This window comes from Mirounga leonina, unplaced genomic scaffold, assembly GCF_011800145.1.
Source record: "Mirounga leonina isolate KUSES-001 unplaced genomic scaffold, KU_Mleo_1.0 Mir_171, whole genome shotgun sequence".
NCBI classification, from domain to species: domain Eukaryota; kingdom Metazoa; phylum Chordata; class Mammalia; order Carnivora; family Phocidae; genus Mirounga; species Mirounga leonina.
In genome coordinates, this window is record NW_023270436.1 from 18,560,752 (window position 1) to 18,586,256 (window position 25,505).

Genomic DNA, 25,505 nt, shown 5'->3' on the forward strand with positions numbered 1-25,505 from the left:
AGGACCCCAAAACCATTCAATCCAAGCTTACATTTTGCCAATTTGGAAGCTTCCTTCAAGGCAAAAGCCAGACTTGGTATTTTCTTGCCTTTTTGGGTTAAATTTTGGCCTTGAAATGTTCCGTATTTTTCTTGCCATATCATTGCACCTTTTCATCAGGTGGGGTCAAGGCAGCAAGTCCAGCTTATGGCCGGAACTGGACTTCTGCTCGCTTCCTCCATTCTTCCTGTCCCATATTCAGGGGGTGGGGATGCACCTCCAGCTAGTTACAACCCTCGTGCGCTCAACGGGGATAGTTAGTCTGTGCACCTTAGAGAATTGTCTTGTTTCACAGAGGGGAGAAAAACAAAAAGAACTGTCATCATCCCGGGCAACAACAGAAAGGAAACCAAACACCCACGCGGTCCAGGGAGAGGATGTGCATTTCAGCGGCCCCAGGAGCCGATGAGGCGGGAGGAGGGAGAACCTGTGGAATCCGACCTCTGGGAGGAGTGGGGGTGTAACTGTTCTTTCCTTCCCCTCCCTGGGGGCCTGCAGCCGGAGCTCCTGGACCTGTACACGGTGAATCTGCACCGCATCGAGAAGGACGTGCAGAGGTGTGACCGCAACTATTGGTACTTCACGCCCGCCAACCTGGAGAAGCTACGCAACATCATGTGCAGGTGGTTGGGGGTGGGGGGAGGGGGTCTGCAGGGGCGCGGAAGAGGGTAGCAGAGGCAGGGGCCCCAGGGAGCCCAGCCGGATGGCCGCCTCTGCCCCAGGCACCTTGCCCACCTGGCGTTTATGCCAGCCCACACTGACCAGATAACAGTCAGACTGATGATAATAACAGAGAGCATTTATTAAGCCCTTACTGTATACCAGCCTCTCTCCTGAGCCCTTTACTAAAAGCTGTTTCACCTCGTCCTCACAGCAAGCCTGTGGGATGTTAGCTCCCACCCCCCTACCCCACTCATCCCCCATCTACAGAGGAGGAAACGGAGGTTGAGGGCCACCACATTGCTGGAGTCCCCCAGCGGGGCAGTAAGCTGAACGGGAGCTCATACTCACATCTCTCAGGTTCTAGAATCTTGTGCTTTATTTCCTTAAGCCAAGACCTGGAGCTTCTTATTACTTTTCACTACATACTGAATATTTTATTTCTCAAAATATGAAAGTAACTCAGGCTTATTAAAAACCGCAATCAACCAGCAAAACCAGAAGTTCATAAGGTCCAAAGAGAAACTGCTTCCCTCTCCAGTCATAACGCCCCCTCCCCTAGAAAAAACTCCTGCTAACGATTGAGCGAACATCTTCCCAAGCCACATATGTATTATACATGTAAAATAACAAAATAGATCGTATATATTGTATAATATCACATGAGTGCCTATGTGTTTTAATGTTTTTTTAACATGTTTTTTTAACATGTTTTTTTTAAAACACATGTGTTTTGTGTTTTTTTTTTTTTTTTTAATTTTACCTATATGGGATTAATACTATGTTTTCTACAACTTGCTTTATACACTTAATAATGCATCCTGGACATCTCTCCATTCTACTCTAACTCAGGGGTTCACAAACTACTAGTATAGCCCACAGGCCAAATCCAGCCCAGCACTCATTTTTGTAAGTAAAGTTTTATTAGAACTCAGCCATGCCCATTTGTTTGCGTAGTATCTATGATTGCTTCTGCAGAGTTGAGTAGTTAAGACAGAGAACATACAACGTGCAAAGCTGAAAATAATTATTATCTCTCAGGAAAGGTTTGCAAACCCCTGCTCTAACTCATTTTTATTAATAAGTACTGTCTCCTAACTATTCTGTTTTATAGTCTCCTAAGCAATCATTGCCTCTCAAAATTGAGTTGAGGGGATACAAATATAATGAACTTTAATTTACTATGTTACATTAAAATGAAAAGGTGCTGGAGAAGAAGGAAGGATAGACCAACCTTTTCTGGGTTATGGCTTTGGGAGAAATCATGGAAGGCCTCACAGAGGAGGTGACATTCAAGATGGCCTTTGGCAAAATTAGGAGAGACTCAAGAAACCACTTGGCATACATATACCCTGCGGTGAGGCCACGTGGGTTCAAATCCTGCCTCTGCCATTTATTATTAGGTGAATGACTCCATGCATGTCACTTATGTCTCTGGGCCTCAGTCTCCTCATCTGTAAAATGGGATATGATAATACCTTTCTCATATGATTATTTTGAGAATTTCATGGTGCTATACATGTTTAGTGCCTGAGTATACGGTAAATGCTCAGTAAATATTAGTTCTTATTATTAAGGGGCAGATGGGAATTCCAGGCACAGAACTGCTAGGGCAAAGCCCAGGGACGTGAATATGTGCCAGAGAGGAAGAAGTACCAGGAGGTGGTGGTGGGGCGGTGAAGATGGTTGGGGAGGAGACACTGAATGCCTTGTACCCCCAGTGAAGGAGTTTGCACATTGTCTTGTCATGCAGCGGGGAGCCTGTGAGCATGCGGTGCTCTGAGTTGGGCTTTAGGAAGCCCATCGTGGTGGCTGAGAATAGGATATTTGAAGAGTGTCAGGCTGGGGTAGGGGATGCAGGTGGGAGCTGAAGGAGTGAGTGGTCCAGGTGAGGGATGGGGGACAAGGGAGGAGGGAGAGGACGAGTGGGTTGGAGAGACAGGTCGTGAGTGCCATCCACGGGCCCCTTGTCTCTCTCGCAGCTACATCTGGCAGCACATTGAGATCGGCTACGTCCAGGGCATGTGTGACCTCCTGGCTCCATTGCTGGTCATCCTGGATGATGGTGAGTATGTCCTCCCCACTCCAGGGCCAGGGGTGCAGTTTTCTTCCTACTGCAGAGGAGGGGTGTTAACCTCATTTTGTGACTCCGTGGAATGAACAGGTCAGCACAGGTGCTCAGAGGACCTGTTGGTGAACACACCAAGGTCCTAGTGAAATAAAAAGTCTTGATGTTCCATATTAGCCAACACTTATTGCCAGGTGCCCAACACCCAGCCAGGCCTTTGCTGGCCACCGATTGTACAGATGTGAATGGGAACAAAGAAGAACCCAAAGGCCGGATGTCTTCCCTGGTGAATTCTACCAAACACTTAAGAATTAATACCAATTCTTCACAAACTCTTCAAAAGGTAGAATAGGAGGGAATACTTTCCAACTCATTCTGTAAGACCATTCCTTATATGAGGACCCATCGGTACCTTGATACCAATACCAGACAAAGATATCACAAGAAAAGAAAACTACAGACTGATGTCCTTTTATGAATATAAAGACAAAAATCCTCAGCAAAACACTTGGCAAACTGAATCCAGCAAGATATAGTAGGGCTATATATCATAACTAAATGGGATTTATCCCAGAAACACAGGCTGGTTCAACGAAGTAATTCGCTATATTAATAGAACAAAGGACAACAATGAAACGGTCATCTTAGTTGACGAGGAAATGGCATTTGACCCAATCTGACACCCTTTCATGTTAAAAACTCTCAACAAACTAGGAATAGAGAGAAACGTCCTGAACATGTTAAAAGGCACCTAAGAAAAACCTACAGCTAGTTCATACTCGATGATGAAAGACTGAATGCTTTCCTCCTAAGATCGGGAATAAGACAAGGATGTCCACTTTTGCTGCAAAAGATTCTAGACAGGACAATTAGGGAAGCAAAAGAAATAAAAGGTGGCCATACTGGAAAGGAAGTAAAACTATCTCCTTGCAGATGATGTGATTTTTTGGGCATACAGTAATCCCAAGGAATAAGAAAAAAAGTGTTGGAGGGGCACCTGGGTGGCTCAGTCGGTTAACATCTGACACTTGATTTTTGACTCGGGTCATGATCGCAGGGTTGTGAGATTGAGCCCCTTGTTGGGCTCCACACTGGGCATGGAGACTAAGATTCTCTCTCTCCCTCTCCCACTGCCCCTCCCCCCCCAAAATACTGGAGCTAATGTCAAGCAAGGTTGCGAGACACAAGACATATATACAAAAATCAGTTTTACTTGCCTACACTGGCACTGAACAATCCAAAAGTGAAATTAGGAAGGCAATTCCATTTGTAATAGCATCTAAAACAAGATACTTACGAATAAATTTAACAGAAGAAGTGAAAGATTTGCAGGTTCAATTACAGACCGCTGTGATACAGCGAATATTGCAATAAAGCGAGTCAAATGAATTTTTTGATTGCCCAGTGCATATACAAGTTATGCTTACATTACACTATGGTCTCTTAAGTGTACAAAGAGCATTATGTCTAGAAAAATAATGTACATACCTTAATTTAAAAATACTTTATTGCTAAAAAAAAAAAACCCATCATCTGAGTTATGGGTGAGTCATAATCACTGATTACAGATCACCGTAACAAATATAATAATAAGGAAAATGTTTGAAACATTGCAAGAATTACCAAAATGTGACACAGAGACATGAAATGAGCAAATGCTGTTGGAAAAATGATGCTGGTAGACAGACTTGCTTGGTGCAGAATTGCCACAAACCTTCAATTTGTAGAAAAAAAAAAAAAAGGCAGTATCAGAAAAGTACAATAAAACAAGGTATGCCTGTATACCAAAACTGTAAAACCTTGTTGGTTTTTTTTAAAAAGATTTTTATTTTATTTATTTGACAGAGAGAGACACAGCGAGAGAGGGAACACAAGCAGGGGGAGTGGGAGAGGGAGAAGCATGCTCCCCGTTAATCGGGAAGCCCTATGCAGGGCTCGATCCCAGGACCCCGGGATCATGACCTGAACCGAAGGTAGATGCCCAACGACTGAGCCACCCAGGCGCCCCCTGTAAAACATCGTTAACAAAATTAAGGATCTAGGGGCGCCTGGGTGGCTCAGTCAGTTAAGCATCTGCCTTCGGCTCAGGTCATGATCCCAGGGTCCTGGGGTTGAGCCTAGTGGGCCCCCTGCTCAGTGGGGAGCCTGCTTCTCCCTCTCCCTCGCCCCCCGCCCCCGTTCATGTACTCTCTCTCTCTCAAATAAATAAAATCTTTAAAAATTTTAAAGATCTAAATAAATGGAAAGACACCTCATGTTTATGGATCAGAAGACTTAGTAGTGTTAAGATGGCCATTCTCTCCAAATTGATTCAGTGCAATTCCTATCAATATCCCAGCTGCACTTTCTGTACAAATGGGCAAGCTGACCCTAAAACTCATTTGAAATGCAAGGAACCAAGAATAGCAAAATCAATTTTGAAAAAGGAGAAGATGTTAGAGGACACACAGTTCCCAGCTTCAAAACCTACTACATTATAGTAATCAAGAGAGTGTGGTACTTCCACAAGGACAGACATGTAGATCAGTACAATAAAATTGGAAGTCTAGAAATAGGGACGCTTCGGTGGTTTAGTCAGTTAAGCATCTGCCTTCGGCTCAGGTCATGATCCCAGGGTCCTGGGATGGAGTCCGCATCTGGCTTCTCGCTCAGCAGGGGAGCCTGCTGCTTCTGCCTCGGCCCCTCCCCCTGCTTGTGCTCATTCTCTCTTTCTCTGACAAATAAATAAAATCTTAAAAAAAAAAAAAGAAAGTCCAGAAATAAGTGTTTCTGGTACATTTACATCAATTGATTTTGACAAGGGTGCCAAGACATTTCAGCCCAGCAAGGAAAGAAGGGTCTTTCCAACATATGATGCTGAAACAACCAAGTATCCACATGCACAAGATTGAAGTCAAACTCCTGCTTCATACTATATGCAAAACTACTAACTCAAAATGGATCATAGACCTAAATATAAGAGTTAAAACAATAAAATTATTAGAAGAAAACATAGGCATACATCTTGGTGACCTTGGGTTTGTGACTTTGGGTGTTAAGCAGTGGTTTCTTAGATATGGCACCAAAAGAATAAAGTGACAAAATTAGAAATAAATTGGACCTAACAAAATTAAAAACTATTGTGCTTCAAAGGACACCATCAAGAAAATGAAGAGAGGGGGCGCCTGGGTGGCTCAGTCGGTTAAGCGACTGCCTTCGGCTCAGGTCATGATCCTGGAGTCCTGGGATCGAGTCCCGCGTCAGGCTCCCTGCTCGGCAGGGAGTCTGCTTTGTCCTCTGACCCTATCCCCTCTCATGTGTTCTCTCTCTCTCAAATAAATAAATAAAATCTTTAAAAAAAAGAAAAGAAAATGAAGAGAGCCCAAAGAATGGAAGAACATGCTTGCAAATCACATGTGTAATATAAGGGACTTATATCCAAAATATGTAAAGAGCTCTTACCATTCAGCAAGAAAAAGATAAATGACCCAATTAAAAATGGACAAAAGGTTTAGATAGAATTTCTCAACAGAATAGAAGACCTACAGGTGGCCAGTAAGCATATTAAAAGATGCTCAATATCTCTGTGTCACTAGGGACATGCAAATGAAAACCACAATGAGATACCACTGCACACCCACTAAGATGGCTAGAATCAAAACCATGGAAACTATCAAGTGTTAGTGATAATATGGAGTCATCAGCGCCTTTGTACTTTGCTAGTGGGATTATAAAAGGTCTAACATTTTGGAAAGCAGTCTGGCAGTTCCTCATAATGTTAAACATAGAGTTACTGTAAGACCCAGCAATTCCACTCCTAGGTATACCCCAAGAGAAATGAAAACATATGTTCACACAAACACTCTGTGCGGGAATGTGCATGCAGCAGCATTATTCACGATAGCCAAAAAAATGGAAACAACCCAAATGTTTATCAGGGATGCATGCATAAACAAAATGTAGTGTGGCCATATACTGGAATACTATTTGGCCAAAAAGTAACTACTTGACACATGCTACAATGTGATGAACCTGGAAAAGTCTATGCTAAGTGAAAGAAGCCAGACAAAAAAGGCCACATAGTGCATGATTCCATTTATTAGAAATGTCCAGAAGAGGCAAAGCTGTAGAGACAGAAAACAAATGACTGACAGGGGCTGGCGGAAGAGGGAAATGGGCCATGACTGCTGATGTGTGGGGTTGTCTTTTGGAGGTGCTGAAAATGTTCTGACCTTCGAGAGGATGGTTGCACAATTCTGTGAATTTTACTAAAAACCCGAGCCTTACATTTAAAACGGTGAATTTTATGCTGTGTGAATCTCAATAAGGCTGTTAAAAAACAGGGAGCATAACGCCCTACTCCTTAGACACGGGCTGTGCATCGTGACTTCCTTCCCAGAAGTTCAGTATAGAAGGGGGTGCGAGTGGGAGGGAAACTGTGTGGTAGAGAGACCATGACAAACACTGCGACAGCGAGGTGACCGAAATCAACATTACCGGCCAGAAATCATATGGGTAGCAGGTGCTGGTGACATGATGTGATTAAAATAGCACATTACCCATGTGGTCCTTCTCCCAATAACCCCAAATCCCAGTCTTATCGTGAGAAAAACATCACAAATTCCAATAGAGAAGCCTCACCTAGAATACGAGACAACTGCTCTCACAACTTCCAAGGTCATGACAAACAGGGAAAGCCTGAGAAACTGTCCTATAGAGAAAGGAGAGGAGAGGGGGAGACCTGTACTAATGTGTTATCCTAGATGGGTTCTTGGAACAGAAAATAAACAAAACTATGGAGTTTAGTTAATAATGTGTCATCAGTGAGTCGTTAATTATAACAAATGGATCATGCTAAGATGTTCTTCATAAGGGAAACTGAGTGGGGGGCTATATGGAAATTGTCTCTGCTCTCTTCTCAATTTTTCTATAAATCTAAAGTGTTCTAAAAAATAAAGACTTTTTTAAAAAGATTTTATTTATTTATTTGTCAGAGAGAGAGAGTATGCGCAAACTCCAGCAGGGGGAGTGGCAGGCAGAGGGAGAAGCAGGCTTCCCTTTGAGCAGGGAGCCCGATGCGGGGCTCCATCCCAGGACTCTGGGAGCATGACCTGAGCTGAAGGCAGACTCGTAACTGACTGAGCCACCAGGCGTCCCAAAAATAAAGTCTTTTTTAAAAATGAAGATCTTACTATGCCTTGGGAAACCTTCCAGTCTAGTGTAAGTTTCTCCCAAGTTACCAGGTGTAAAGAGGGAAAAGAAAAAAGGTACCACTTTCAAACAAAGTTATCTAAACGCTGGCTAAAACAGTATGAAACAGGTTTCTTTATTGCGGGACTTCTCAGAGCCTTTACTTTCTCAATTATATGTAGTTCCTCTCTAGCATTTCCCAAAGTTATTGGACCCTTTCTCTGCATAATGCCTGTTAGCACCCTTCTGGTATTGACAATCACCGTTTTAACCAACTGAGCCACCCAGGCGCCTGACAATCACCGTTTTAATTCAGCAGTTCCCAGACTTGAGAAATCCATGAACTGGTAGAATTTTGAAAAAGAAAAAAAAAAGTCTGGGACCAACAAAACATCATCAACTTTTTATTAGAGCAAATAGGGATCTTTTAAAAAGAGTAGGTGGGAGCACCTCAGTGGCTCAGTCAGTTAAGCATCCAACTCTGGGTTTTGGCTCCAGTCATGATCTCAGGGTTGTGAAATCGAGCCCCTCATCAGGCTCCACGCTCAGCAGGGAGTCTGCTTGAGATTCTCTTCCTCTCTCTCTCCCTCTGCCCTTCCCACAGGCGTGTGCTCTCTCTCTAAAACAAATAAATCTTTTTTTAAAAAGTAAATAAAACGAGGATCTGGTGTCATTATCATTTCCTAAAAGAAAGGCTATTTCGACCCCTCAAAGGTGGAAAGCATGTGGTTAAGACTGCAGAGCATTCCCTGACGTGGGATACACGGACTCTCCCTTGTCTTTGTGTGTCTCCTCTGGCTGTGGACCTCATGAACCAGCTCGGGGCCTTCGACCTTGGGATCACCTTGGGAGCTCGTGTTCCCCGGGCAGTGGCAGCTGTTTCTCCTGTGCTCTTTCCCCAGAGGCCCTCGCCTTCAGCTGCTTCACGGAGCTCATGAAGAGGATGAGCCAGAACTTCCCCCACGGAGGCGCCATGGACACACACTTTGCCAACATGAGGTCGCTGATCCAGGTAGGACTGGTCCTATTCAATAATATAACTTCTTCCACCTCAGCCCAGTGGTCCTCAAATCAATAGGCTAGCCATGCTTAGTCGAACTCAATTCAGTTCATTCCAACTCCCATCAGCTCGAATCAATGCCATGGATACATTCTCACTGAGCATTTATTCAGTCCAGGCCCCCTGGCTACGTAATGAACAAGACGTGGCTACGTAATGAACAAGCCCTTAAAAAGATGTTTGCTTGTCAGGGAAATACAAATCAAAACCACACTGAGATACCACCTCACACCAGTCAGAATGGCTAAAATTAACAAGTCAGGAAACGACAGATGTTGGCGGGGATGCGGAGAAAGGGGAACCCTCATACACTCGTGGTGGGGATGCAAGGTGGTGCATCCACTCTGGAAGACAGTATGGAGGTTCCTCAGAAAGTTGAAAATAGAGCTACCCTACAACCCAGTAATTGCACTACTAGTTATTTACCCAAAGGATACAAACAGTGATCTGAAGGGGTACCTGCACCCCAATGTTCATAGCAGCAACGTCCACAATAGCCAAACTGTGAAAAGAGCCTAGATGTCCATCGACAGATGAATGGATAAAGAAGATGTGGTGTGTATATATACAGTGGAATATTATGCAGCCATCAGAAAAATAAAATCTTGCCATTTGCAATGACATGAATGGAACTGGAGGGTATTATGCTTAGTGAAATAAGTCGATTAGAGAAAGACAATTATCATATGATCTCACTCATATTTGGGATTTAAGAAACAGAGGATCATAGGGGAAGGGAGGGAAAAATAAAACAAGATGAAATCAGAGAGGGAGACAAACCATAAGAGATTTTTAATCATAGGACACAAACTGAGGGTTGCTGGAGGGGACGGGGGTGGAGGGATAGGGTAACTGGGTGATGGGCATGAAGAAGGGCATTTGATGGAATGAACACTGGGTGTTATATAAGATTGATGAATCACTGACATCTACTTCTGAAACTAATAATACACTGTATGTTAATTAATTGAATCTAAATTAAAAGATGTTTGCTTGTATTGGTCCTTTTCCTCAAAGTAACATCTGGGTATATATTTCTCTCTCTCTCTTTCTCTGTCTCTCTCTCTCTCTCTCACACACACACACAGCTTTATTGAGATATAATTCACATACCATGCAATTTACCCTGTTTAAATATACAATCCAGTGGTTTCTAGCATAATCACAGTGGTGAAACCACTGTGAAACTAATTTCAGAACATTTTCAGCATCCCAAAAAGAAACCCTAGTAACCATGGTAACATCAGTTCCTCTCCCCAGCTCCTGGCAACCACTAATCTACTTTCTGTCTCCATAGATTGACCGATTCCGGACATTTCATAGAAATGCAGTAACATGACATGTGGCCTTTTGTGTCTGGCTTCTTTCACTCAGCATCCTGTTTTCAAGGTGCATCCGTGTGGTAGCAGAGGTGTCAGGAGGCCATGACTTTTTATTGCCAAATGATGCTCCACTGGCGGGCTCTGCCACGTTTTGCGTATCCAGCCATTCACTGACGGACACTTGGGCTGTTTCTACTCTTCGGCTCTTGGGAATTGTGCCTCTGTGAACATTCATGTACAGGTCTCTATGTGGCCATCTGTTTGCATTTCTCTCGACGATGTCCTTAGGGCTGACATTTCAGCTGCCCCAGGCTACCTTCCCTCCAGCCGCATACCAGGGCTCCAGTTTCTCTCCATTGTCACTAACGCTTCATTGTCGTTTTGATTCTGGATTCATGTCCTAGAGGATGTGAAGTGGTATCTCGTTAAGGTTTTGATTTGCGTTTTCCTGACGAGTCATGCTGAGCATCTCTCCGTGCTTTATGGTTATTTGCGTATCTTCTTTGGAAAAACAACTGGGTTGACCTGAGCTGGGTCGATTTTCACTTCAAATCTTTTGCCCGTTGCCTAACTCCACTTGGTCATGGGGCTCTGCGGCACCCGGTAAGAGGGTCAGTCTCTATTCAGCGGACTCCTCTGGGCCAGCCTCTTGCCGGGAGGCTGATGCCAATCTTTTCTCCCGCGGGCAGATTCTGGACTCAGAGCTCTTTGAGCTGATGCATCAGAATGGGGACTACACTCACTTCTACTTCTGCTACCGCTGGTTCCTGCTGGATTTCAAGCGAGGTAATGACTTTAGACCGGGGCGTGGTTCCCAGAATCTTTGCAGCAGAACCTCAGGGGGAAGAAAGGGACCATGGAGGCGAGGCTGGGGGTGTTGGAGCAAAGCCAGAGGAAGAGAGGAACACCCGTTTATCGAGTTCTGACTATTGGCTCACCTGCCCTATTTTGCAATGACAGTTTGTTGTTACAGTCCCCATTTTACAGATGAGGAAACTAAGGCTAAGAGTTCAATTCAGAGGTCGGACCGGTGGAGCCAGAATCTTAGGCCACCTCTGCCCACCTCCTAAGCCCAGTTAGTGCCCTTCCATTCTGTTATGCTGCTTATCGGCGGCAAGGTACCCCTTGTCCCGAGTGACATGTGGCCCATGTGACTTAGAAATGGGGTATAGCACAGCGGTATTCGGCAAAGTGGGGGTGATGCTGATAAGAATATCTACCCTGCAGGGAGGTGTTTATTGCTTGCCAGACAGTGTGCTGAGCCATTTCTATGTATTTTCTCTTCAAGCCTCACCCCACTTACAGAGGAGGAGAGGGAGAGGATGGTGGAGGGGAGGTCACCTTGCCGGTGGTGGGGCTGGATTCAGACTGAGCTTACTGGACACAGGAAGCCTTGCTCTCCACCATCGCTCGCTCTCGTTTCTCGACCAGCCCCAGAGGCAGCAGCGAGTTCTGCCTGTGTGCAGAAGCAAGGCGGTACCCCCGTGGGTGCTAGAGGAGCTGTAAGGTGCAGGGAGAAAGGGGGACACTGGTCAATCAAGGGACAGCAGGGACAGGTCAGTGTAAATGAAACCCAGCCAGGCTTGGTTCCTTCCCTTACAGAAGCTGGAAACTTACAACCCCCTAGTCCGCACAGCCTTTTCTCCCGATAGGGAAACTGAGGCTTCTGATGGTCCAGTGGCAGAGTGCAGGTCTCCTGTCTCCTGACCTGAGCTCTGTCGGCTGCACGAGGAGAGAAGCACAGGGCACAGCTGGCCTGGGATCTTCCCAAAGGGAGGGCGGCAGTGGGAGCTCCGTGGCTGACCCTCTCCCCACGCGCGTGCGTGCTGGTGCCTTGGCAGAACTCGTCTACGATGACGTCTTCTCTGTCTGGGAGACCATCTGGGCAGCCAAACACGTCTCGTCTGCCCACTACGTCCTCTTCATTGCGCTGGCTCTGGTGGAGGTCTACCGTGACATCATCTTGGAGAACAATATGGACTTCACGGACATCATCAAATTCTTTAACGGTACCCACGTGACCGGGCTGTCCTCTGAGGGGTGCGGGCTTCTGACGGGCCCCTTCCTGGGGCCTCGGAGGGTGGGAGATGCGCTCAGATTGACACGTGGTGAAGGGGATGGGGGAAGGGGTTTCCATCTGCTTCTTGGGTCTATTTCCAAATGGATCAGTTGACATCTTGTAACGCGGAGAATGCATTTTTCTCAGGAATCCAGCAGAAGGAGCATGGGTGTTGAAATCAGGCTCGGGGGCAAACCCCAGCTCTGCCACTAAGCAGCTGTGCCCGTGGATAAGTCACTTCCCCTCTTTCTAAGCCTCTCTTCCTCATCTGTAAAATGGGGTAAAAGTGTCTGCTTCGGAGGGCTGATGGGCACAAAAGCAGCCCCAGGAAGGCATTTGAAGTGTCAGAAAGGCACAGCCTTTGAAATGGGATTCCGATCCCAGCCACTTGGGAGCTGTGTGACCTTGGACAAGTGACTTCCTGTCTCTGGGCTTCAGATTCCTTGGGGATAGAATGGTACTAACCCCTCCCTCACAGAGATGTTGGGACAATTAAATGAGACAACATGGATAAAGCCTATTTTGCAATACCTTGCTCACCTGAGGAGCCCCGTAACTGGAAGTTCTAGCTCCTATTATAACTATTTAAAAATTTTTAAAAACTAGGGGCGCCTGGGTGGCTCAGTCGTTAAGCGTCTGCTTTCAGCTCTGGTCATGGTCCCAGGGTCCTGGGATCGAGTCCCACATCAGGCTCTCTGCTCGGCGGGAAGCCTGCTTCTCCCTCTCCCACTCCCCCTGCTTGTGTTCCCTCTCTCGCTGTCTCTCTCTCTCTGTCAAGTAAATAAAAATATGAAAAAAATAAATAAATAGGGGCGCCTGGGTGGCTCAGATAGTTAAGCGTCTGCCTTCAGCTCCGGTCATGATCCCAGGGTCCTGGGATCAAGCCCCACGTCGGGCTCCTGGCTCAGCAGGGAGTCTGCTTCTCCCTCTCCCTCTGCCTCTCCCACTGCTCATGCTCTCTCTCTCTCTCTATCTTGGTGTCTCAAATGAATAAATAAAATCTTAAAATAAATAAATAAAAATTTTTAAAAACTAAAGATGATTTTGGAAAAAAGCAAAAAAAGCCATCTTTGACCCTACCCCAAGAACACTTTTTTTTTTTTAAGATTTTTATTTTTAAGTAATCTCTACACCCAACGTGGAGCTGGGACTCACAACCCCGAGATCAAGAGTTACACACTCTGGGGCACCTGGATGCCTTAGTCGGTGAAGTGTCTGCCTTTGGCTCAGGTCATGATCTCGGGGTGCTGGGATCGAGCCCTGCATCAGGATCCCTGCTCAGCAGAGAGCCTGCTTCTCCCTCTCCCTCTGCTCCTCTTCACCTCTCATGCTCTTTCTTGCACTCGCTTGCTCTCTCTCAGATAAATAAAATCTTTAAAAAAATAAAATAAAATAATAAAAATAAATAAAAAATAAAAAGAGTCACATGCTCTCCCGACTCAGCCAGGCACCCGAGAAACATTATTTTATTTTTATTTTTAAATCAAATATTTTATTTTGGAATAACTGTAGATTTAAAGAAAAGCTGCAAAGATAGTACAAAGAGTTCTTGATACCCTCCACTCAGCTGCCCTTGATGTCTCTACATTACCTGATCCTAGAACATTTGTCACGACTAAGAAGTTAACATTGGTACATTACTATTAACTAATCTACAGTCTTTATTTGATTTTGATTGATTGCCTGGTTTTGGGGGGGGGGTTTGTTGTTTTTTTTTTAAAGATTTTATTTATTTACTTGACAGAGAGAGACACAGCGAGAGAGGAAACACAAGCAGGGGGAGTGGGAGAGGGAGAAGCAGGCTTCCCGCGGAGCAGGGAGCCCGATGCGGGACTCGATCCCAGGACCCTGGGATCATGACCTGAGCTGAAGGCAGTCGCTTAACCAACTGAGCCACCCAGGCGCCCCTGGGGTTTTTTTTAAGATTTTTATTATGGGAGAGAGAGGGAGAGACCATGAGCAGGGGGAGGGGCAGAGGGAGAAGGAGAAGCAAGGAGCCGGATGTGGGACTGGATCCGAGGACCCTGGGATCATTACCTGAGCTGAAGGCAGACACTTACCTGACTGAGCCACCCAGGTGCCCCCAGCATTGCTTTCTTGAAAGGTCCCCAGTCGTGGTGTTTATACAAGGTGAGTGGGAAGACCTAACTTTCTTCAAGCACACAGTGGGAACCCACATCCTCTAGTTTGATTTCGCAGTAGCCTCGTAAGGCAGAAACTGTGGTAACCCCCATTTTACAGATGCGGAAACCAGGGTCCAAAGGGGCAGGCCTTCCCCCAGGTCTCTGCTTGGGGATGATGCCAGATGATGATGATGGGGATGCCCCAGGGACTCCCCCACTAGAAGCTGCAAGGGGGGCCCCAGAATGGACACAGAATGAGGCTCATGAGCTCTTGCCTTGCGCTCTTTCAGAAATGGCCGAGCGGCACAACACCAAACACGTCCTGAAGCTGGCCCGGGACCTCGTGTACAAGGTGCAGACTCTGATCGAGAACAAGTGAGGGCCTGCTCTCCCCGGGCCGTGTCCGCCGAGCTGCCCGCCAGCCCGCTTTTCCTCCGGGCTGCCCCGGGCGCGAGGTCCCCGTGTCTGTTCATGAGCATGGACTTCTGTGCAAAGAGAAACTACCCCAACTTTGGCCACCCAGGCAGGTGGGGTCGAGGGGTTGCCCCTTCAGTTCAGCCTTACGTTTTTCCGTTTGACCAAAGATTGTCCAAGGGAGTCAGGGTGCGTCAGCGGACGGAGGGAGCATTTTCATGGGTGGCCTCCAGAACGGTCGCCTCTCTCTCGTACTGTCCCAGTCCCTCCAAACTGTTCTGTCAGATGAGACTCAGGGAGGGAATTCTGAGGGGAAGTGGTGTAGGAGAGGTCTGTGGGGCTACCTCTGTGCTCCGAAAGGGGCCTTTGGAGGTGTTCCAGAACGTGGCTGGAAGGTTGGCTTGGAGCAGTTTCTGCACCCCGCACTGTGGACGTTGGGGCCAGGTAGTCTTTTTGGAGAGGGGACGTGTATTGTAGGGTGTTGAGCAGCATCCCTGGCCTCTACCTGCTAGACGCCAGTAGGGCCCCCTCCCCAACCCAGTTGTGACAACCAAGACGTTTCCAGATATTGCCAAGTGTCCCCATTTGAGAACCACTGACGTCGAGGAGGGGCTACCGATGTATCTCCCTCCTCGCCTTTCCTTCACAGGCCCTGTATCCTGAGGCCCCTTCCCATTCAGAAAAGGCACCCGGGAGTCACATCCCTTTCAGGGGTGGGATGCCGTTTGTTGTATTCTCTCATTTTTTTCTCCCGACTCCAGGAGAGACTTCTTTTCTTCTTTTCAAGAAAGGTCTCTCCCTGGAAGGGTGGTGGAACGTGAGAAATGTCTGTAGGTGTGAGACAGCCTGAGGCTCCTTGGGGTCCCTCCCAGAGTCCCTCTCCTTCCCCCCCATACAGGGCAGAGTGCACATCCCTTTCTTCCCCTTCTGGGGAAGACCTCACCTCTCCTTCTGCACGTGGGGTCTGGTGCTCCAGAAGCTTGGAAGGTGTGTGTTGGTGAAAGCTACTTCTAGAGAAGTCAGGGAGGCTGGCTTTTCCCTAGGTGCCTTGGCTCGCTCAGGACAAAGGAGGAAAAGGAAGGCAGAGGTCAGCCAGGGTAGACTGAGGTCAGCCAGGGTAAGACTGGGGCATGTGTTTTCCTTGGGAAACATGCCGATGACCTGGCGCCAGGGTCATGGCTAAGTCTAGGAATGGTCCCCTCCGTGTCTTCACACAGAGGGTTGCCAGTCACAGACAGACCCTGAGCTAGCTGGTTTGCCCTGCCTACCTGTCCTTCTGCTCGAGCGGTCCTGCCAACCCCCTTCTGAGAATGCCTGGGACTCGGGAGAAATAGCGTCAGTTTGGAAGGCTCCTCCCCGGAATGTCAGGGAGGATTTTGGAGAGGGGAGGAGACTCAAAGCACATGGAAGCGTTCACAGAGAGAGTACATTAGTCCTCTGTCCTGAGCAAACCAGGAGCGGGGAGGAATCCCTGCCTTGCGTGCTTGTGAAGGCTAATCCCTCGGTCCCAGTGCCTTCAGCTGCATCCACCCCCGCCCCCCCCCCGCCAGTCCCTGACGTGGGGGCCTCTTGAGCAGGACGGACGAGACCTAAATGACCCTTGCCTCCGAAGAGTATGCTCCGTGACAATTGCATCTCCCCGCTCTGGTCCCCTGCCTTCCCAAGATGGGGGTAAAATATGTGCAAAAGGCCCCTCCGGATCAAAGACTATCTAGTCACTCTGCTGTTCATTACAGAGGACATTATTTTAGCAAGACCCAGGTCCTAGACCTTCCGATTCTTATTTATTTTCTCAGACCAGTCACAAAGTACAGCACACGGTCTCTTCTCCGCTTTCTCTCTTGTGGTGTTCCAGAGAAGTGTCCGTGGTTGTGATTTGGAACAACTCCTATTTATTCGGCTTACTGTGCTTTTTTCGGTCTCTATACATCGTGTGCGTCCTTGTGTCCTGGAAATCGAGTGTGTGGGAAGTCGTTCTGTCTATGGAGTGCCCTCCTCCTTTTCTTGTAACTGTTTCCTGAAGAGTTGTGTCTATATATAGAGAAAATACATATAAACAGAAATGTGTGGATATGGGTTATTTTTTGTTTCTGAGCTGCAGGAATTTTTTTTAACACGAAGGAGAGAAATATTCGCTGTGGAAGACTCTCCTCCCAACCCCACCCCAGTGACCCAGACCCAGACGGAGACCGAGTCTCATGGTAGCTGCCTGGTCTTTCCCCAGGAGGTTCAAAGCAGGTGAAACACTTCTCGCTCCCTTGTATCAGTTAGCTGTCAGCATGAGTAATGCTGCATAACAAAGCACCCCAAAGCTCAGTGGCCTCACACTGCCATTTATTTAGCTTGCAATTCTGTGGGTTGACCGCATGGGCTGAGAGGGTCTTCTGGTCTGAGATGGACTTCTTCATGTGAGTGGTCAGCTGATGGCCACCAAGGCGACTCCGCTTCTGATGGTTGGCCGGCTGTCGGCCAGGAAACTGGGGGAAACTGGGCCACGTGTCTCTCATCCCCTGACAGGCCAGCTCAGGCTGGTGTATGTGGCCATGGTGGCAGTTTTCAAGAGAGTAAGCAGAAGTGTGCAAGGCCTCTTGAGACCTCAGCTTGGAATTGGCATGACAGCATTTGTTCTACATTCTGTGGCTCAGAGTAAGTCACGTGGCTGAGTGCAGATTCAAAGGTGGGGGATCCCCCAAGATCCAGTGCACAGGAAGGGCCCCCAGATGGTCAGCCATTTGACTCGGGGTCAATACGTCTACGTTGGCACCTGCTGAGAGAGCTCATCTCTCACGCCTGATGTTCCCTCCCACAGATGAGCAGCTTGACCCCCTTGACATTCACAGTCCCCGCTCGCGGCTACCATTCAGAACCTTAGCCATCAAGCAACGGGGACCTCTCGTGGATGTCCATCCCTCGCAGCCTCTAAACATGGGCCAAGGGAAACAGCTAGGTTTCAGCTGCAGAAGCAAAATTTGATTCAGTCTAATAAGCACCCATCAAAACTGCAGGTTTTATTTTATTATTTTTAAAGATTTTATCCATTTATATGACAGAGAGAGACACAGCGAGAGAGGGAACACAAACAGGGGGAGCAGGAGAGGGAGAAGCAGGCTTCCCGCCGAGCAGGGAGCCCGATGCAGGGCTCGATCCGAGGACCCTGGGATCATGACCCAAGCCGAAGGCAGACACCCAACGACTGAGCCACCCAGGCGCCCCAAAACTGCAGGTTTTATATAGAAAAAGTTAGGTTTCCAAATAAGCCAGCGAAGTAGAAGTACCTCTCTGAGCCTTAGTTTTCACTCTGTGCCCTGAGGATAATAATGCCTCCCCTTATTCTGGATGCAGCCCTGACCCCCTTCTTTCACTGGGACCCCTCTGCTCCTCAGCATCTCCGGGGCATGATTTCCTGGTTGAGACTTCAGTGTCCCTGAGTTACCAGCATCTACCTAGCTCAGGTTCTCAGGTGAGGCTTTGAAACCTAAGAGAATATGGCTCCTGGAGGAGAGGTCGGGAAGGGGCGAGCTCCCAGCCCTCTTGGGCCATGACCGAGGAACACAGCAGTTAGGTGTGGGGAGGCCGTCATTCCTTGGCGGGAGCAAAGCCCGAGCTGACTCTGCAGTTAGCATCTGATTTTGCTGAGTTGGGAAAAGGCTGACAGGTCTCTATGCTTCTGGCTTTTAAGCCACCGGGCACACTGAGAGCATGAGCCCAGGACAGGTGGAGACGAGAGGAGCACAAATTGATCGGTTTTGAAGGGCCAGCTTGCCGATCTGTTGGTAAATCAAACCCGAGCAGAATTAAAATGACCCACGGGGCCATGCAGTTCCCTGGGGATTTTCCATTATGTCCGGGTACCGTGTAGGAATTCTCCAGTGTCTCCTTGGCTTGCTTTCTTCAGACCTGGGGGCACAGTGATTTCCAGCCTTTATAGACACAGGGCTCCTTGAAAAGGGGGAAGCCCCTTGTTTTGATCAAGAGAAAATAAGACTGAGAGATCCCTCTGCCTCAAATAAGGACGGGGTCTCCCTGTAAACTGTTTCTCATTAGGGGCTGGAGAATCGCTCCCTTTGGCATTGCTGAAACAGTTCAAAGGGAAAATTAAGGGACTTGGGGGCCATTGAGAGGTTATGACAGAGGGGACGTGAGTGACAGGGGCCGGGGGCTGAGTTTGGGCTTCTACTCGGCAGCATCCACTTGCAGGACTTAACCCCGGGACCCTGAGTTCATGACCTGAGCCAAAATCAAGAGTCAGACACTTAACTGACTAACCCAGGTGCCCCTCTACTTTTCTCTAAAAAAGCTGTCAAGTCACCTTTATGGTTCTCTCTGGAAGGTGAATGCAAGCTGCCTTCTGTAGTCTGTGTGTTTTCAAGATAATGGAGTCGCTCCTGGGGGTTGTTTATGGATGTTCTTGGTTGAGCATTTAAAACTAAAAGAGTTTGATCAAGATAAGCTAGGTCGGGCAGAGGGAGCAAATCCAGGTCTTATTTTGCCTCCACCATAGAGGGTGACAGACCTGGGTTCAAATCCCAGTCGGCTGTGCAGACGTAGGCAAGTGACTGTACCTCTCTGAGCCTCAGTTTTCACTTCTGTGAACTGGGGATAATAAAGCTCCCCTTCAAAAGGGAGCTGGGCATCGAATGTTTTTGCCTAGCCAGCATCCTTCCCCCGTTCCAGTACCAGCACCTTCTCCCATGTTCTGGGGAGCTGTATCTCTTACGTTACAACCATGGTCTTCTAGGGAGAGTGCTGATATGCCCCGCCCCCCAGGGGGCACATGACTCTGTCCTGACCAGTCGGATTCCTTCCCTGGGAAGAGAGCCATTCACACTTTCCGCAGCGGCCAAGCTAAGAGGACACCAGCCTGGAGCTGCCTGTGACCATGTCTCCTGCAGGTAGTGGAGCAGGTGTGGCTGGATCCAGGTGTTCGGATGAGGTCCTTAGAGCTCCACCTCGGTCCATGTGATCATTCCGCTCTCCTCCATGCTGATGTACACCAATTCCATGCCCATCTCTCAACCAGCCTTTCCCACCAGGCTTTATTGGCTAGAAGGGCTCATTTATCCATAACGTGGGATAGTCAGAGAGTTGCTGGGGGTCATCTCCCAAGGAAAGATTAAGGTGCTGCTCCCAGAGAAGGGCAATGGGTCATGATAGGCAAAAGCCAAGACTGACTCCAGCATCCCTGGCAGAGAGAGGGTGTGCAAGGGCTGGAAGTGTGAAGAGGCCTTCCATGGGCCCAGAATTCAGTGTGGCAGAGGGAGAGGCACAGGGGTTGGGTGTGTGACAAGAAGGAGGCTGAAGAGAGAGCTTGGAATGGGATCCGGAAGGGCCTCTTGGGCCCCAGGTAACAGTGAAGTCTCCACATCAGTGGGGCTGTTTACATTGGGGGGAGGATGAGACAGGTCCCCCCTATCCCCACCCCAACACGGACACGCTTTTGTACAAACTCTTCTTGTCCATCTGGGGACTCACTAAATATTTGATTGGGAAAGAAAGAATTCTCAAATTCTCCAAGAAAAGAGGAGTTCTAAAGATGGAGGGGCGCAAAAGGGAATATGCACGTGCCTATTGAAAGATGCGGTACTGGAGGGACAGCTTGGACTCAGAAGCCCTGGGTACTCTTTTATTTCTTTAAGTAAACTCTACATCCAACAGGGGGCTTAAACTCAACAACCCTGAGATCACGAGTTGCATGTTGCACTGACTAAGTCAGCCGGGCGCCCCTGGCATTCTGCCTGAATAGATGTAGTTCTCCTTCTGAGGAGTCCTGTGAAGTAGGATTATAATCATAATAAGCTGAAGTTTGTTGAATACAATGGGCCTTAACATGGTGCTAAGCGCTTTATTTACACAGAGCATCTCAAGTTAATTCTCATAACAACCCAATGAGGTGGGCATTATTTTACACACACACACCCCCCCCCCCCCCCCGCTGCCCCCTCCCATTTCACGGAATTCGAGGTGGTCCAGAGAGGTGAAGTGATTTGCCCCAGGTCACACAGCACAGACGCAGCAGAGGTGAGGTTTGAGTGTGGACTTGCAGTGATTTCATACCACTCTGAAGTGGGCCCTTTTTGCTCCTCCTGGGAAATTTTTATTTGCTCCTTTCTGGCATGAGGATGATTTGCTCAGTGTCACCGGAGAAGAGGATGATCCTCCCCTGGACCTTGGTCATGCGGGGCCACCCAATCACAGGCAGGAAGCTAGCTAGGACTGCGTTGAGGATGGCAGTCACAGAGCCCCAGCCCAGTTGGCACCGCCCACCGTGGTACACAGAGGAGGCTCTGCAGGCTTGCTTGGCGAATGGGGAGGCCAGGCTGATGGGGAAAACCAGCAGGCCCACAGTGGTACCAGTGGCTGGAGACAGCAGGAAGGAACACCAGTGTGTCAGTCAAGGCTCTCTGGGCTAACCTCATCCCAGGACTCACCGATCCACCCTCCTATCGACCCACCAATTCATTGATCCATTCACTTACATGTTGACTTATTACCTATCCATTTATCTCATCACTCAACTAGTCTTCCACCCAGCTATCAGTCTACTCACCCATTCTTTCAACCATATTCTAACTCTCTCATCTCTTCATCCCCCTCTCCACCTATTCATTCACTTATCCATCTACCCGTCTGCCCACTTAGCCACCTGCACCCCACCCATCCATTCACCCACCACCCACCCAACCCCCACCCATCCACCTACTCAACCATCCACCCAGCCATCCACCTACTCAACCAACCATCCATGCATCCATCCACCCACCCAACCAACCATCCACCCACCTATCCATCCACCTACCAACCCATCTGCCCACCCACCCATCCACACACCCATCGCATCCATCCATCCACCCAACCATCTATCATCCACTAATATATCCATAGATCCATCCATCAGTTCACCTACTTACCTACCCACCCATTCATTCATTCATTCATTCATTCATTCATTCATTCATTCACCAACCCACCTATCTGTGCATGCATTCATTCATCAAAACTGTTACAGGTGCTGCGGTGGGCACTAATGACAGTAAGGAAATAAACTTTACACCTCCTCACCTTCAGGGCACTCTCAGTGCAGAAGAATCACATGACCCTAGCTTCTCTTGCTGTTCTTCAGCCACATTGGTCTGCTTACAGTTCTGTCAATATGCCTTGCTCACTTGTCTCTATCCTTTTGCCCCCAGTGTTCCCATTACCTGAAATTCCCTTCTATATTTAAACAATTCCCACCTGTACTTCCAGACTCAACTCAAGTGATACCTCCTTCAGGAAGCCTTCTTTAACATCCTCCACCCTCCTGGAGTTTTTTCTTGCATCTTGTGCTCATCCTTATCTTATCAAATATCCACTGAGTTGTAAGTGCCTGATGTACCCCCACCCCCACCCCCAGACACTGCACAAGCCTAGGACAAGGACTATAGCTCCATCCATTGATTCAACAAATATTTAGTGAACATCTATTATGTGCGAAGACACCGTGCCAGGTGCTGGTGATGTCAAGACAGACATGGCCTTACCCTCAAGGAGCTGATGTTGCAGTGGAGAGAGATGAACAATAATCAAGCAGGCAGATAAGGTAAGTAAGTGCTGTGAAAATACAGAGCAAGGTGAGGTAGAGGAGAATCTCAGGAGAGCGGGGAGCTCCCTTACCTAGAGGCCATCGAAGATCTCACTGAGGCAGTGATATTTGAGCAACGTAGAGGAGCAAGACATGTAAGATCTGAGAGAAGAGAATCCCAGGCTGAGGGGACAAGCGTGGTGTATCATGGAACAGAAAGCAAACCATGTGGCTGGAGCAGGTTGAGCCTGGCAGAAGGGATAAGAGGTGAGATTGGCAAGGGAACGAGGGTTTCATCAGGCAGAGCCTCATCGGCCATGACAAGGAGTGTGGATTTTACTCTGAGTGTAACAGGAAGTCACTGGAGGCTAGATAAACCAGTTTGAGTGGCCCGATCTGATTTCAGTTTTAACAGGACCTGTTTGGCCAGCATGGCAGACAGACTCTAAGGGAAGGTGGCAGCAGAGAGACGTGTGAAGTGGTTGTCACTCTAATCCAGGTGAGAGGTGGTGGGGGATTAATTGCATGAGGGTTGCAAACAAGCCCTGGGCTACACCATCCAGAGCCTAGATGGGAGTTAGAGAAAAGCAACCCTCCTGGGGAGGTGCAGCCCTGCCATTTCACAGCTTAGCAAGTGGAGCATAGGCTAGATTTCAGCATCTCTCAGCCCTCGGCTGGGCTCCCTTGTGCAGTGCACAACCTGCTCAACTGTGTATGGTGGTCCTGGTAAAGCTGATACAAAGTGGATGGATGTGAGAGAAACAAAGGGGGACAGACTATTAGGACTGGGTTTAGCTAAGGACAGGAGAGGGTGATGTTAAGTATGCCATTCCCTCCCCACCATTTCTAGCTTGCTAAAGGACCAGAGAGTTGTCAATCCTAGGGTTTATCTCTGAGATGCAACATAGGAGGCCAGACTCTGCTCACAGGTTCGTTCATTCGTTCATTCAGTCATTCTGCAAACATGTCTGGAATGCTTATTATGTGACAGTGAGTTTACCTGCCACTGCCTGCACCCCTGGCGTTGGGCCACTGGCCCTTCTGGGACACAGCCCTTTCGGGGCCAGGGCCCAAGACAGGAGGAGAACCGCATTAAAGGCCAACAAGAGCCATCCTCCAAGGAGAATTGCAGCCGAGACCTGTCAGGAAGAAAGAGGAGGGAGGGTGTTGAATGGGGCAGATAGGGGCAGGTGTATGTCTGTTTATTGGCCAGCTACTGAGTCCTCAAAACCCAAGAGATCTGTGCCATTATTATCCCCAGTTTGCATATACACAAACTGAGGCCCAAGGAGGTGGAGTCATTTGCCTCAGGACACACAGCTAATTAAGTGGCAAAGCCAGAATTAAGATCCAGATTTACAGCCACCATACCCCACCTTTACTGAGTACCTGCTAAACGGCAGGATCACCGGGAGAGACACCTTTGTAATTATCGGTTGCCGAGGCTGTATAATCTTCCTTAGAGGTGTTGGACTGGGAGTCCTGACCCCTTGTCCACATTGTCGAATTTGGGAATGTGCATCATAACAGAGACTTTCAACACCGTAGCCGTGGTTTTCAGACTTAGCAGCCCTCAGAGGGTGGCCAGGTAGGTGTGTGCAGATGGTACTCTGCACACAACCCTTGAGATGCCTTGGGATCATCATAGATTTGCAGATTCATTACATTTCTTTTCCAGCAGATGGCAGTATAGTGTCCTGAAGAAGGGGACCCTTTTCTTAAGGTGTACTAAGGTGCTATATGGACTCGGAGCTGCCTTCAGAATCATCCTGGGTGTTTGCTAAAATGCGGATTGTCGGGCGCCTGGGTGGCTCAGTTGGTTAAGCGACTGCCTTCGGCTCAGGTCATGATCCCAGAGTCCTGGGATCGAGTCCCACATCGGGCTCCCGGCTCAGCGGGGAGCCTGCTTCTCCCTCTGACCCTATCCCCCCTCATGCTGTTTCTCTCTCTCTCTCTCAAATAAATAAATAAATAAATAAATAAAGTAAAAAAAAATAAAATGCGGATCGCCAGACTCCACGGCACACCTACAGACTCAGAGGCTCAGTGCGGGGTAGGTGGTGGGGGCCAGAACTTGGCTTCCCCGCCAACCCCCGCCCTCCCCGCCCCTCTGGTAGATGTGATAGAGCCCCCGAGGTCCCAGCCCAAGTGTTACCTTCCAGGCAAGGTCAGGAATATCATCCAGGGACCTGAAGGTCCCACAGCTCTGGTTCCAGCTGTCACCCTGAGGCCGGGAGCAGTAGGTGAGGATGCCAAAGGAGAAGGTGTGGGACTGGAACCAGGTGGGAGAGATGAGGCTAAGGGCTGAGATGCAGGCCAGCGAGAGTCCCAGGGCTGCCCACATGCTGCCCGCCATCAGGGAGCATCGATGACCTAGCGGTCAACAGGCAAGATGAGGGGTGGGAGCTGCCGGGAAGGAGAGCAACAGGAGCTGGTGAAGGACCCCCCAGTTAGGGACCTGGTGCTGTGTTCAGACACCAGGTCCCCAGCCTCCTTTCTGCCTGGTGATGCAGTGGGAGGTGTTAGTATCTGGGGAGGGGGTGGGGCTTTGCCCTAACAAGTTCTGGAAGTAGAATAACCCCAAATCTTAGACTAAAGGTTAGTGCTTAAACAGAACTTTGAACACTCCCGCTCTGCGTGGCACATAGTCATCACCAGCCCAGTCAAGGCCCCGCCCATGTTTCCTCCCTTCCTTCCTTCACTCATTCATTCATTCCTCAGCCCCTCAAGGCTTGCACCGCCCGAAAGGGCTGCCTCTCCCCAGAGGGGGTACCTTTTTCTAAATGACACACAGATGCTGTGTTTCCAGCAGCCACAGTGCCCGGTAGCTCACTCCTCCCAATCACTGACCACTGTAATTATTTAATTGTATCTTTTTGTTTGGAGGTGTTTTTGCAAAATGGGTATTGTTCAGTATGTCGTGTATTTTTTTTTAAAGATTTTATTTATTTATCTGAGAGAGAGAGAGATAGTGAGAGCATGAGCAAGAAGGAGAGGGAGAAGCAGGCTCCCTGCCGAGCAAGGAGCCCG

General features: G+C 48.3%; 2 protein-coding genes across 3 annotated transcripts in view; one reads left to right on the forward strand and one right to left on the reverse strand.

Moving 5' to 3' along the window:
- The window catches only part of SGSM1 (small G protein signaling modulator 1), an 87,258-nt gene extending 72,317 nt beyond the window's left edge, over window positions 1-14,941 (forward strand). For both annotated transcript variants that reach the window (XM_035017238.1, XM_035017239.1), the window contains 6 exons: window positions 538-662; window positions 2,682-2,764; window positions 8,839-8,948; window positions 11,008-11,104; window positions 12,160-12,327; window positions 14,791-14,941. In XM_035017238.1, coding sequence (XP_034873129.1) covers window positions 538-662; window positions 2,682-2,764; window positions 8,839-8,948; window positions 11,008-11,104; window positions 12,160-12,327; window positions 14,791-14,879 — 672 coding nt within the window. In that variant the 3' untranslated portion in view covers window positions 14,880-14,941. The remainder of the gene's footprint in view (window positions 1-537; window positions 663-2,681; window positions 2,765-8,838; window positions 8,949-11,007; window positions 11,105-12,159; window positions 12,328-14,790) is intronic.
- A 5,932-nt stretch (window positions 14,942-20,873) lies between these two features.
- TMEM211 (transmembrane protein 211) lies at window positions 20,874-24,831 on the reverse strand. The gene is made up of 3 exons (XM_035016695.1): window positions 24,631-24,831; window positions 23,476-23,614; window positions 20,874-21,271 (listed from the first exon to the last, which is right to left on the reverse strand). Exons 1-3 carry the CDS (start codon window positions 24,829-24,831, stop codon window positions 21,009-21,011), a joined length of 603 nt encoding a protein of 200 aa, XP_034872586.1. The 3' UTR covers window positions 20,874-21,008.
- Window positions 24,832-25,505: the final 674 nt, after the last annotated feature.